This window comes from Aethina tumida, chromosome 2 (genome assembly GCF_024364675.1).
Source record: "Aethina tumida isolate Nest 87 chromosome 2, icAetTumi1.1, whole genome shotgun sequence".
Taxonomy (NCBI): Eukaryota; Metazoa; Arthropoda; class Insecta; order Coleoptera; family Nitidulidae; genus Aethina; species Aethina tumida.
In genome coordinates this window covers 7,076,074-7,089,048 of record NC_065436.1, presented here as the reverse complement: position 1 = coordinate 7,089,048, position 12,975 = coordinate 7,076,074, and the positions used below count along the sequence as shown (strand labels likewise).

General features: G+C 29.6%; 5 protein-coding genes across 6 annotated transcripts in view; all 5 read right to left on the bottom strand.

Annotated features, from left to right (window-relative positions):
- Positions 1 to 2,676: 2,676 nt before the first annotated feature.
- Positions 2,677 to 4,347, bottom strand: LOC109603369 (zinc finger protein OZF). Its single transcript, XM_049962600.1, has 2 exons — positions 4,340 to 4,347; positions 2,677 to 3,856 (listed from the first exon to the last, which is right to left on the bottom strand). The coding sequence occupies exons 1-2, from the start codon at positions 4,345 to 4,347 to the stop codon at positions 2,677 to 2,679; spliced, it is 1,188 nt and encodes a 395-aa protein (XP_049818557.1).
- A 2,266-nt stretch (positions 4,348 to 6,613) lies between these two features.
- On the bottom strand, positions 6,614 to 9,654 carry LOC126264471 (zinc finger protein 680-like). Its single transcript, XM_049962599.1, has 2 exons — positions 9,531 to 9,654; positions 6,614 to 7,846 (listed from the first exon to the last, which is right to left on the bottom strand). Exon 2 carries the CDS (start codon positions 7,415 to 7,417, stop codon positions 6,614 to 6,616), a length of 804 nt encoding a protein of 267 aa, XP_049818556.1. The 5' UTR covers positions 7,418 to 7,846; positions 9,531 to 9,654.
- Positions 8,300 to 9,240, bottom strand: LOC126264470 (zinc finger protein 239-like). Its single transcript, XM_049962598.1, has 2 exons — positions 9,095 to 9,240; positions 8,300 to 9,014 (listed from the first exon to the last, which is right to left on the bottom strand). Exons 1-2 carry the CDS (start codon positions 9,238 to 9,240, stop codon positions 8,300 to 8,302), a joined length of 861 nt encoding a protein of 286 aa, XP_049818555.1.
- The window catches only part of LOC109605143 (zinc finger protein OZF), a 72,860-nt gene continuing 69,190 nt past the window's right edge, over positions 9,306 to 12,975 (bottom strand). The window contains exons 5-6 of one of the 2 annotated variants that reach the window (XR_007547400.1): positions 11,215 to 12,948; positions 9,306 to 9,529 (exon numbers count right to left, since the gene is read on the bottom strand). Coding sequence is in view for 1 of the 2 variants with exons in the window: in XM_049964016.1 (XP_049819973.1) it covers positions 11,667 to 12,948 (1,282 nt within the window). In the remaining variant the exon portion in view is untranslated. Of the gene's footprint in view, positions 9,530 to 10,989; positions 12,949 to 12,975 lie in introns of those variants that run through there. The other variant, XM_049964016.1, reaches the window with a different exon arrangement.
- LOC126264469 (zinc finger protein 239-like) lies at positions 9,807 to 11,117 on the bottom strand. The gene is made up of 2 exons (XM_049962597.1): positions 11,103 to 11,117; positions 9,807 to 10,964 (listed from the first exon to the last, which is right to left on the bottom strand). Exons 1-2 carry the CDS (start codon positions 11,115 to 11,117, stop codon positions 9,984 to 9,986), a joined length of 996 nt encoding a protein of 331 aa, XP_049818554.1. The 3' UTR covers positions 9,807 to 9,983.

Sequence of the window (12,975 nt, the reverse complement as noted above, 5' to 3'; positions counted from 1 at the left end):
GATTTTGGCAAGACATTTCAATATACAGGGATGCAGGATCACAAACTTTAAGGGGTTACAGTCGTCAAAAAAATAACAAAAAGACATTATGAACGTGGGTGTATCGAGGGTTTATTTCTTTTTGAGCCATTAGTGCACCATTCTTAACTGTTACAAAATAAATTTTAAACAAATTTATTATTATTTTGTTGTGTATTCACCTAAGGTATGGAGTGAAATAAAAATCAATAAACGGCATCCTTTTTGTCATTTAGATAAATAAAAAAATAATTAAAAATTTGCACAAAAATGTATTAATTATTCTCCATAATTTTGGAAAAAGTTACTTAGTGATAAGTCTATGTTCATTTGAATAAGAATATTTTCATAGTCCTCGTAATAACACTTTAGATTCCGCATACAATACAAAACTTTGAAACACGGTGAAGGAAAAGTTTTGGTCATGTTATGTTACTCCGTACTTAATATGAATGGAGTATAGGTCAGAATGTTCTTTCGACAAAATTATGAAATTTTTGAAGGTTTCTTAAGAAGTTTATATAAAATTTTAAAAGTTAAAAGAAATCGACAATTTATGATACTATTATTAGACATGTTAGTTGTATGTAATTAATTATTATTAAATAAATTCTAAGAATAAGTTGATTATATTAAAAGTAATTTATTTTATTCACTGTTAGATCCATTTTTAACAGGTACTATTTAAATTTTTTTGATTAATCAGTAAAGTAACGTTTAAAATACTATAAAAAATGTGATTTTGATGTTTAATAAATGTTTAAATATCGTGAATGTGCAAACAAATTGTATAATTACAACTACATCCAAAAGGCAGTTAATTTTATGTTTTCAATTATCTTATCCTGATTCATTTGAATATTTTAATTAAGTTTTTTGTTGCGCATCCACCATTTTTACAACTCTTGTTAAAAATGACGAATGCGCCATCAATCCAATAATTAATTTCTATTAAACAAATTCTAAGAATAAGTTGATTATATTATAAATAATTTATTTTATTCACTGTTAGATCAATTTTTAACAGGTACTGTTTTTTTTTAATTAATCCGTAAAGTAACCTTTAAAATACAATAAAAAATATGATTTTGACGTTTAATAAATGTTTAAACATCGAGAATGCACAAACAAATTGTATAATTACAACTACATCCAAAAGGCAATTGATTTTATGTTTTCAAATATATTATCCTAATTCATTTAAATATTTTAATTAAGTTTTTTGTTGCGCATCCACCATTTTTACTACTGTTGTTAAAAATGGCAAATGCGCAATCAATCCAATAATTAATTACTATTAAATAAATTCTAAGAATAAGATGATTATATTAAAAGTAATTTATTTTATCCACTGTTAGATCCATTTTTTACAGGTACTATTTCTTTTTTAATTAATCGGTAAAGTACCCTTTAAAATACTATAAAAAATATGATTTTGATGTTTAATAAATGTTTAAACATCGTGAATGTGCAAACAAATTGTATAATTACAACTACATCTAAAAGGCAATTAATTTTATGTTTTCAAATATCTTATCCTAAGAATAAATTGATTATATTAAAAGTAATTTATTTTATCCACTGTTAAATCCATTTTTTACAGGTACTATTTATTTTTTTTTAATTAATCAGTAAAGTAACCTTTAAAATACTATAAAAAATATGATTTTGATGTTTAATAATGTGCAAACAAATTGTGTAATTACAACTACATCCATAAGGCAATTAATTTTATTTTTTCAAATATCTTCTCCTAATTCTAAGAGGCACATTTCTAATGCTTCTGCTGAATATCAGACTGAATTGAAAGAGCTTCTAAAAACTGACAAGTAAGAAAAAATTACAAAATTCTTTAAACCATTGCCTAAGCCTGAAGATAATAATTAATCAATATGGTTAAAAACTATTTTTTATATATTTGTTCTTTATTTTATCACCTAGGAACGTATCCCCTATAATCCGACATCCTGTATAAAATAATATTAAATAAAATACTAAAATTAACATAAATTATAAAAATTAACAAAATTTTTAAAATCATTTATTGAAAATATAAATATTATATACAACATTGGTTTAATAATGAGCATTATGGAAGAATATTACAATTCATAATTTTGACACATTGTATATTATGTTTCCTAATTACTATTTATTTTTTAAATATTATATTATAAAACATTTTTTAAATATCAACAATAAACGTTGAATCATCAACAATGCAATAATTTTGGCAGATGAAAGGTCACTTTATTGTAAACATATTTAATTTCACTCACAAGTACTCGTTTAGTTAATAGTAAAATATACAGTGGTGGAATAAAAGTATAGAAAATTTTTCAAAATTGGATTTATATCCAAAATAAAAATGCCAAACAGAGGTAAAAGGCAAAGATTCCACTACAAAATATATTAATATTTAAGTTATTATTAAATTTTTATGAATATTAATGAAATATTCTATATAAAATTGACTTTTTATTAAAAAAAAGTAAAAACCTGTGAATATAATGAGCAAATTAGTTTTGTTCAGAATAATAACAGATAAGGAAAAACATTTGTAACAAGCAAATAAATATTTCATACATATCTGCATTAAGGTAAAAAATATACGTGTAAAATCTCTTCAAGGAACTGTCAGAAGATGCATTAAAACATTTAAACTCCTCCAGTACAATTTTTGCAATGCATGTTCAAGGCACCCCTCGACGTAAATCCGGCATTACAAATTTGGCAAATAAAAGGCCTTTCACCAGTGTGGCTGCGCACATGGATTCTTAAAGGTGCACCCTGGCTAAAACAACGCCCGCAAAACTCGCAACTGTAGGGTTTCTCGCCACTGTGGATTCTCTCGTGCATTACTAAGTAGTCCTTTTTGGTAAACGCTTTGGCACAGTAACTGCAGCTGTACGGTTTGTAGCCGGTGTGTGTCCTGTAGTGGACACGCAGCTTGTTCTTCTGCGCAAACCCTTTGCCACATGTGTCACACAGATGCTTCTTTTCGTGCGGTTTGTTCTTGAAGTGTCTGTCCGTCATGTGTTTTTCCAATGTGACTAACTTACTGAAAATTTTATGACAAAATGTACATTGATTGGGAAGCAACTCCCCATCTATCATAACCCTGTGGTTTCTAACTTGATGGGTGTGAAGATACCTTGAGTAAGCAAAGTCTTTGTTGCAAACAATGCAGACGAAAGGACGCAAACCTAAATGTTCATTATCGTGTTCCTTGAATAGGACAATGTCATTAAAACCTTTGCCACAAGTGTTACATACATAGTAAAATTTCCTTAGATGAACATAATTAATGTGAATTAATAAACCTGTCCTCTTGGTTGTTGAATAGCTGCAGTTTGGGCATCTGAAAGTTTTATCATCTGTATGAGTAACAATGTGAACGGCATAACTGTAAGCTTTCTGAAACTTCTCATGACAAATTTTACATTCGAAGTTTTCATTATGAATCTTAATATGCTTCTCAATTTCGTGCTTCTCCTGATACTCCGCCGAACACGTATTGCAAATATATAAATCCTGAATGTGATCAAATTTATACGTATGCTCCTCTTCATCGTTGGCCTTGTGCATCTTCCTGTGAGCCCGCAATTTTCTTAAAGTCGGAAACTCCTCCATACATTTTTTGCACGACCAAATTTTGTTCTGATCTTCGTCCTTTTTCGAGTCTTTCACATGTTTTCTTTCTTTTTTAGGTCTGACGGATTTCTTTTTGGTGTTTGGTGTGTAATCGTTATCGCTGTCGTTAGGTGAGTTTTGTTCCTTTGTTTCTTGATTTATTGTTCTGGAAGTTGTTGATCGCAAAAGCAGTCTTCTTAATTTCCTGAAATATAGTTAGTTAGTGCTTGTATTTACTGAGATACCGAAAAAAAAATAACAGTCACTGCAAATACACAATGTAAAAGTTATTTTAAGTTAAAATTTTGAATTGTGGAACTCAAAACTGGTACAACTGAGTTATAGAAATGAATTTTACACTGAATTCGGATAATGGGTTTTAATTAAAAGAAAAAAACAACATCAAGTGTTATAATAATTGTTTCTTATACGAAGAAATTTTTAGGTTTATCAAAAACTGAGTACAATCAAGTTTAAAGTGTAATAATCAAAAATAAAACACATTTATATATACATACCTTTTATGATGCACAGACTTAAGATGATTATTTCCTAATCACATTTTACAGATATTGATATTTTTAATTTCACCAATCAGCTTAATTAGAAATTATCTCTTAATATTAAATATACTCCACATCAATAATAATTGATTTTTATTCATATTTTCTGAAAATGAGAAAATTACACGTACATATTGTTTGTATATTTATTTAAAAATATGTTTTTATTTATAATTGTTACAAAAAATATTGATTTTCTAAAAAAATACAAATTAATGTTTATAAAAAATAAAAATTTGTACTTAATATGGGGAATTTCCACGTCTACTAATAAAAAAATTTTTGTCCAGATGGTATAAAACTATATTTCATATTACTTTAAACGCATATAAACTAGTTATAATAAAATGTGTATCAATGAAATGAATACAATAAAAAAGTCCTAAGAAAACAATTCCTTTTATTGACAGACAAATTGAAAACATCAATAAACGACATCCTTTTTTGACCTCTATATAAATAAAAAAATGGTGTTAGTTATGTTATGTTTCTCTGTACTAGTAGTATGAATGGAGTATAGGTCAGAATGTTCTTTAGAACAAAATTTTATGTATAATATACTCAAATGATTTATGATACTCTTATTTGACACCAATTTAAAGTCTTAAAAAAAAACAAAAAAATAAATGAATAATGAAAAATTCAATTGTAAAACTGTTTGGAATAAATACAACGTTAACGATTGGAAAAGTCTAAATAGTTTGAACATATTTTGTGCTTAATATAATAATATATATTTTGTGAAATTATTTATTCTTTAATATTAGATTTTGTTAACAATTTAGGGTAAGGTTGGAAGGATATAAATAATGATACAATCTATACATAATAGAAAAGTTTATCTGTTAATCATAATCTGCTTATTTATTTGATATTTACTTAATTGAATTGATACAGAAGTAAACTCACAATAAGGCACTTCTATATAATTAATGTAAAATATTGTGTGAAATTATTTTTTCTTTAATATTAGGTTGAACAATTTAGGGTAAGGTTGGAAGGATATAAATAATGATACAATCCATATATAATAGAAAAGTTTATTTGTATGTTAATCATAATCTGATTATTTATTTGATATTTACTTAATTGAATTGATACTCACAGAAGTAAACTCACAATAAAGCACCTCTATATAATTAATGTAAAATACCATAATTGAATTGTAAAACTGTTTGGAATAAATACGACGTCAACGATTGCAAAAGTCCAAATAGTTTGAACACATTTTGTGCTTAATATAGTAATATATATTTTGTGAAATTATTTATTCTTTAATAATAGGTTGAATAATTTAAGGTAAGGTTGGAAGGATCTAAATAATGATACAATCCATACACAATAGAAAAGTTTATTTGTATGTTAATCATAATCTGTTTATTTATTTGATATTTACTTAATTGAATTGATACAGAAGTAAACTCACAATAAGGCACTTCTATATAATTAATGTAAAATACCAGAATTGAATTGTAAAACTGTTTGGAATAAATTCGACGTCAACGATTGGAAAAGTCTAAATAATTTGAACATATTTTGTGCTTAATATAGTAATATATATTTTGTGAAATTATTTATTCTTTAATATTAGGCTGAACAATTTAGGGTAAGGTTGGAAGGATATAAATAATGATACAATCCATACATAATAGAAAAGTTTATTTGTATGTTAATCATAATTTGTTTATTTATTTGATATTTACTTAATTGAATTGATATTCACAGAAGTAAACTCACAATAAGGCATTTCTAGATAATTAATGTAAAATACCAGAATTGAATTGTAAAAATGTTTAGAATGAATACGACGTTATCGATTGGAAAAGTCTAAATAGTTTGAACGTATTTTGCGCTTAATATAGTAATATATATTTTGTGAAATTATTTATTCTTTAATATTAGGTTTTGTTAACGATTTAGGGTTAGGTTGGAAGGATATAAATAATGATACAATCTATACATAGTAGAAAAGTTTATCTGTTAATAATAATCTGCTATTTATTTGATATTTACTTAATTGAATTGATACAGAAGTAAACTCACAATAAGGCACTCTATATAATTAATGTAAAATATTTTGTAAAATTATTTATTCTTCAATATTAGGTTGAACAATTTAGGGTAAGGTTGGAAGGACATAAATAATGATACAATCCATACATAATAGAAAAGTTTATTTGTATGTTTATTTATTTGATATTTACTTAATTGAATTGATACTGAAGTAAACTCACATATTTACTTAATTGAATTGATACAGAATTGTTTAACTTAACAATTCAAGATAACCTTTTGAGGTTTTGCTGTACTGAACCAATTATTCGTATTAATTGTAATAGTAATTGAAACGTGTGAATTTATTGTAGAATTTAGTCAAAATGTTTCTGTGATTACTACTACTATACTATTCTGTGTGTTTCACGGTGATTAATCATATGATCTCTTCTGGCAAATCCCTTCGAACAAATATTGCAAACGTGTTTTCTGTTTTTCACAGTGTGTCGAAGTCTGTGCCGATCCAAATCATTCTTAAAATTATATTGTTTAGGACAATATTCGCATTTATACTTCTTATTTCCCGAATGCCTTCCTACGTGCCCTTTAAGCTCCGCCATTGTTGAAAATGCTTTGCCACATATATCACACTTAAAGTTGTATCCACTGTGGATTGCTTTGATGTGTTGTTTCAAGTAACAAGGCTTGGAAAACACCTTGTTGCACTCGATGCATTCGACGTCACTGATGTTTTCCAAATCGTCCTTGGTATAAACACTCTTTAACGGTTTGGATTTGAAGGGGCTGAAAACGGAAAATGGTGAGCTTGTTTGCAATGAATTGCGTTCCTTTATGAGTTTCTTCGGCTCAACATTCTCGCACATAATCACCTCGTCTATAGGTTCAATCGTTTGATAGTCTGTTTGGCTGGCAACTTCTGGTTCAACAGTTTCTTTGCCTTCCAGAGTAAAACTAACCATGTACTCTGATTCTTCTACCACTATTGGAGGTTTTTTGGAAGTCTCCACTTCTATGGTATAAATTTTACTTAACATTACGCCATCGGTGGTTTTGGAAAGGTCATCGAACCGGGACTCTATGATGCTCCATGGTTGAGCTTCAGGTTTTAGTTCCGTTAGTTCCGTGTATGTTGGTTCGTTATTCCACATAGAGGAATCGTTGCTCGAGTCACTGTAATACCACGACATTTTAAATTTATATTAAAGGGAAGGACTTTGTGACACTCGACACTTGGTTTTATAACAGACCACCTGTTACAGGTGGTATCGGCCTGATTTAATATGGGTACCTGATGTTGTTATTGCCATACTTTAATCCGACATACGTCATTTTACTATTTTTCAGTAATTTGTATTGTTATTGAATAAGTTTCAGGGAATTGATAATCTGTCATTTTTGTTATATTTTATTTACAAACACAAATATCTAGTATAAGATTTTACTTGTCACTATTTGAAGTGCATACACATCACAGAAGTTATTTCCAAAATTTTTTTAGTATTCACCTTTGAAAGATTCATTATATTCTATATAAATTATCACAAATACCGTCGATACACTTCACTTTTACATTTACATAACTCTGTTTCATACAAATACAATTTTTTTACTAAAAACTAGTTATAAATACATATAATAAAACTAGGTGTGCCTATTTACTGATCAACGCTTATATCTAAAAGTATTGCATATAAAATTTTTAAAATAGATTATCTAAGATTATATACTCATACATATAGATGTAGTTAACAGTATTACATGAATATAATAGCATATATTGTATATATTATTATAAATATATCTAACAATTGTTGATTTTTACAATAATTAATAGTACGTATTTGTAACTGTACATTTTTAAAAAATATATAGAAATTGAAACAATGAAAATGACTTGAAAGGATAATTTATTTATTAATGGTCATTTAATATTAATTAAAGACATAATTTATGAGTTTTAAAGCTTCTAAAAATCGTGTAAGTGTCGGTAAATTCGAATTAAACAAGTACATAAATTGAAAGCCAGTTTCAAAACCAATTTAATACAAATAAGAAATTTTTTACAAGTCTCATTTTTTATCTTGTACATTTCCGTATGCGGCGCCACTGCAAATTTTCATATGTATGTTAAGTGAGCCTCTAGAAATGTAACCAACATTACAAAACGGGCAAATGTACGGACGTTTCCCTGTATGACCACGAACGTGTATCCTTAAGGATGAAGCTTGGTTGAAGCATTTACCACAGTGTTCGCAAGTGTATGGCTTTTCTCCCGTGTGAACTCTTTCGAGCATAACAAGATAATCTTTTTTGGTGAAGCTCTTACCACAAAAGTTGCACGGGAATGGCTTATCACCGATGTGAACCCTGTAGTGAATCTTAAGTTTGTCTGAAGACCCGAAACCTTTGCCGCACATATCACATAGATGCTTACGCTGGTTTGGGTCTTCATTCGGATTATGCTTTGTTGTTATGTGCTTCAGCAAAGTGGCGACTTTGCTGAAAACTTTCAGACAAATACTATATTGGGTTTTATGTAATATGCCTTCTATGTGAACTGTGTGGTGTCTTACTTGATGGACTAGAAGGTATCGAGAGAAAACAAACTCTTTGTTGCATACAACACACACAAAGGGTTTAATACCAAAATGCTCACTGCTGTGTTCTCTGTACAAAACTCCGTCATTAAAACCTTTTCCACAATCTTTGCAATAGTAATAGAATTTACGATAGTGAACCTTATTAATATGGGTTGACAGCCCTTGTCGGCGGATGCAAGAATAGCTACACAATGGGCAAGCATACGAATCCTCACAACTATGCGTTTTTAAATGCAACGCAAAATTGTACATGCTGCTACAAACTTCGTTACAAGTATCACATACAAACTTCTCATCGTGAACTTTCCCAATATGCAACTCGACTTTCTTCTGAGGAGGAAACTCTTCGGTGCAAGTGTTGCAAATGTAGGCATCCAATTCTTGGTCACAACGAAACGGGTCCTTTGCATCTTCACTTTTCTGTGATTGATGTGTGACCTTATTGAGTAACTTTCAGGAAATTAAAAATCTAGTATTTTTGTTATATTTTATTTACAAACACAATAATCTAGTATAAGACTTTACTTGTCACTATTTGAAGTGCATACACATCACAGAAGTTATTTCCAAAATTTTTTTAGTATTCACCTTTGAAAGATTCATTATATTCTATATAAATTATCACAAATACCGTCGATACACTTCACTTTTACATTTACATAACTTTGTTTCATACAAATACAATTTTTTTACTAAAAACTAGTTATAAATACATATAATTAAACTAGGTGTGCCTATTTACTGATCAACGCTTATACCTAAAAGTATTGCATATAAAATTTATAAAATAGATTATCTAAGACTATATACTCATACATATAGATGTAGTTAACAGTATTACATGAATATAATAGCATATATTGTAATATATTATTATAAATATATCTAACAATTGTTGGTTTTTACAATAATTAATAGTACGTATTTGTAACTGTACATTTTTAAAAAATATATAGAAATTGAAACAATGAAAATGACTTGAAAGAATAATTTATTTATTAATGCCCATTTAATATTAATTAAAGACATAATTTATGAGTTTTAAAGCTTCTAAAAATCGTGTAAGTGTCGGTAAATTCGAATTAAACAAGTACATAAATTGAAAGCCAGTTTCAAAACCAATTTAATACAAATAAGAAATTTTTTACAAGTCTCATTTTTTATCTTGTACATTTCCGTATGCGGCGCCACTACAAATTTTCATATGTATGTTAAGTGAGCCTCTAGAAATGTAACCAACATTACAAAACGGGCAAATGTACGGACGTTCCCCTGTATGACCACGAACGTGTATCCTTAAGGATGAAGCTTGGTTGAAGCATTTACCACAGTGTTCGCAAGTGTATGGCTTTTCTCCCGTGTGAACTCTTTCGTGCATAACAAGATAATCTTTTTTGGTGAAGCTCTTACCACAAAAGTTGCACGAGAATGGCTTATCACCGGTGTGAACCCTGTAGTGAATCTTAAGTTTGTCTGAAGACCCGAAACCTTTACCACACATATCACATAGATGCTTACGCTGGTTTGGGTCTTCATTCGGATTATGCTTCGTTGTTATGTGCTTCAGCAAAGTGGCGACTTTGCTGAAAACTTTCAGACAAATACTACATTGGGTTTTATGTAATATGCCTTCTATGTGAACTGTGTGGTATCTTACTTGATGGACTAGAAGGTATCGAGAGAAAACAAACTCTTTTTTGCATACAACACACACAAAGGGTTTAATACCAAGATGCTCATTGCTATGTTCTCTGTACAAAACTCCGTCGTTAAAACCTTTTCCACAATCTTTGCAATAATAATAGAATTTATGATAGTGAACCCTATTAATATGGGTTGACAACCCTTGTCGACGAATGCAAGAATAGCTACACAAAGGGCAAGCATACGAATCTTCACAACTATGCGTTTTTAAATGCAACGCAAAATTATACACGCTGCTACAAACTTCGTTACAAGTATCACATACAAACTTCTCATCGTGAACTTTCCCAATATGCAACTCGACTTTCTCCTGAGAAGGAAACTCTTCGGTACAAGTGTTGCAAATGTAGGCATCCAATTCTTGGTCACAACGAAACGGGTCCTTTGCATCTTCACTTTTCTGTGATTGATGTGTGACCTTATTGAGTAACTTTCAGGAAATTAAAAATCTAGTATTTTTGTTATATTTTATTTACAAACACAATAATCTAGTATAAGACTTTACTTGTCACTATTTGAAGTGCATACACATCACAGAAGTTATTTCCAAAATTTTTTTAGTATTCACCTTTGAAAGATTCATTATATTCTATATAAATTATCACAAATACCGTCGATACACTTCACTTTTACATTTACATAACTCTGTTTCATACAAATACAATTTTTTTACTAAAAACTAGTTATAAATACATATAATTAAACTAGGTGTGCCTATTTACTGATCAACGCTTATAGCTAAAAGTATTGCATATAAAATTTATAAAATAGATTATCTAAGACTATATACTCATACATATAGATGTAGTTAACAGTATTACATGAATATAATAGCATATATTGTATATATTATTATAAATATATCTAACAATTGTTGGTTTTTACAATAATTAATAGTACGTATTTGTAATTGTACATTTTTAAAAAATATATAGAAATTGAAACAATGAAAATGATTTGAAAGGATAATTTATTTATTAATGCCCATTTAATATTAATTAAAGACATAATTTATGAGTTTTAAAGCTTTTAAAAATCGTGTAAGTGTCGGTAAATTCGAATTAAACAAGTACATAAATTGAAAGCCAGTTTCAAAACCAATTTAATACAAAGAAGAAATTTTTTACAAGTCTCATTTTTTATCTTGTACATTTCCGTATGCGGCGCCACTGCAAATTTTCATATGTATGTTAAGTGAGCCTCTAGAAATGTAACCAACATTACAAAACGGGCAAATGTACGGACGTTCCCCTGTATGACCACGAACGTGTATCCTTAAGGATGAAGCTTGGTTGAAGCATTTACCACAGTGTTCGCAAGTGTATGGCTTTTCTCCCGTGTGAACTCTTTCGTGCATAACAAGATAATCTTTTTTGGTGAAGCTCTTACCACAAAAGTTGCACGAGAATGGCTTATCACCGGTGTGAACCCTGTAGTGAATCTTAAGTTTGTCTGAAGACCCGAAACCTTTGCCACACATATCACATAGATGCTTACGCTGGTTTGGGTCTTCATTCGGGTTATGCTTCGTTGTTATGTGCTTCAGCAAAGTGGCGACTTTGCTGAAAACTTTCAGACAAATACTACATTGGGTTTTATGTAATATGCCTTCTATGTGAACTGTGTGGTATCTTACTTGATGGACTAGAAGGTATCGAGAGAAAACAAACTCTTTGTTGCATACAACACACACAAAGGGTTTAATACCAAGATGCTCATTGCTATGTTCTCTGTACAAAACTCCGTCGTTAAAACCTTTTCCACAATCTTTGCAATAATAATAGAATTTATGATAGTGAACCCTATTAATATGGGTTGACAACCCTTGTCGACGAATGCAAGAATAGCTACACAAAGGGCAAGCATACGAATCTTCACAACTATGCGTTTTTAAATGCAACGCAAAATTATACACGCTGCTACAAACTTCGTTACAAGTATCACATACAAACTTCTCATCGTGAACTTTCCCAATATGCAACTCGACTTTCTCCTGAGAAGGAAACTCTTCGGTACAAGTGTTGCAAATGTAGGCATCCAATTCTTGGTCATAACGAAACGTGTGCTTTGCATCTTCACTTTTATCAGACTGATGAGTCTTAGCATGATCATACAATTCTTTCCTACTGCCGAATTCCTCCATGCATTTCCTGCACGTTAATCGTTTCTCGGGAGAATCTCCAGTCTTCTCTTTCTTTTGGGGTTTTTGAACAGTCTTTCTTGGCAGTCGCTTTTTAAGCTTGTATTTCCCTTTAGGGTCATATTCGTCATCGTCACCAATGTTCTTTTTTAACTTGCTAGCTCTTTCTCTTCTGAGTTTTGACGTAACTGACGGCAGTGGTTCGTCGTATCCATACTTCAGTTCCACTTCTCCCTCTTCAATTTTTATTTCAACCTCCAGATTATTTAGAAACCTAAAATGATTTATTTTAGTAATATGG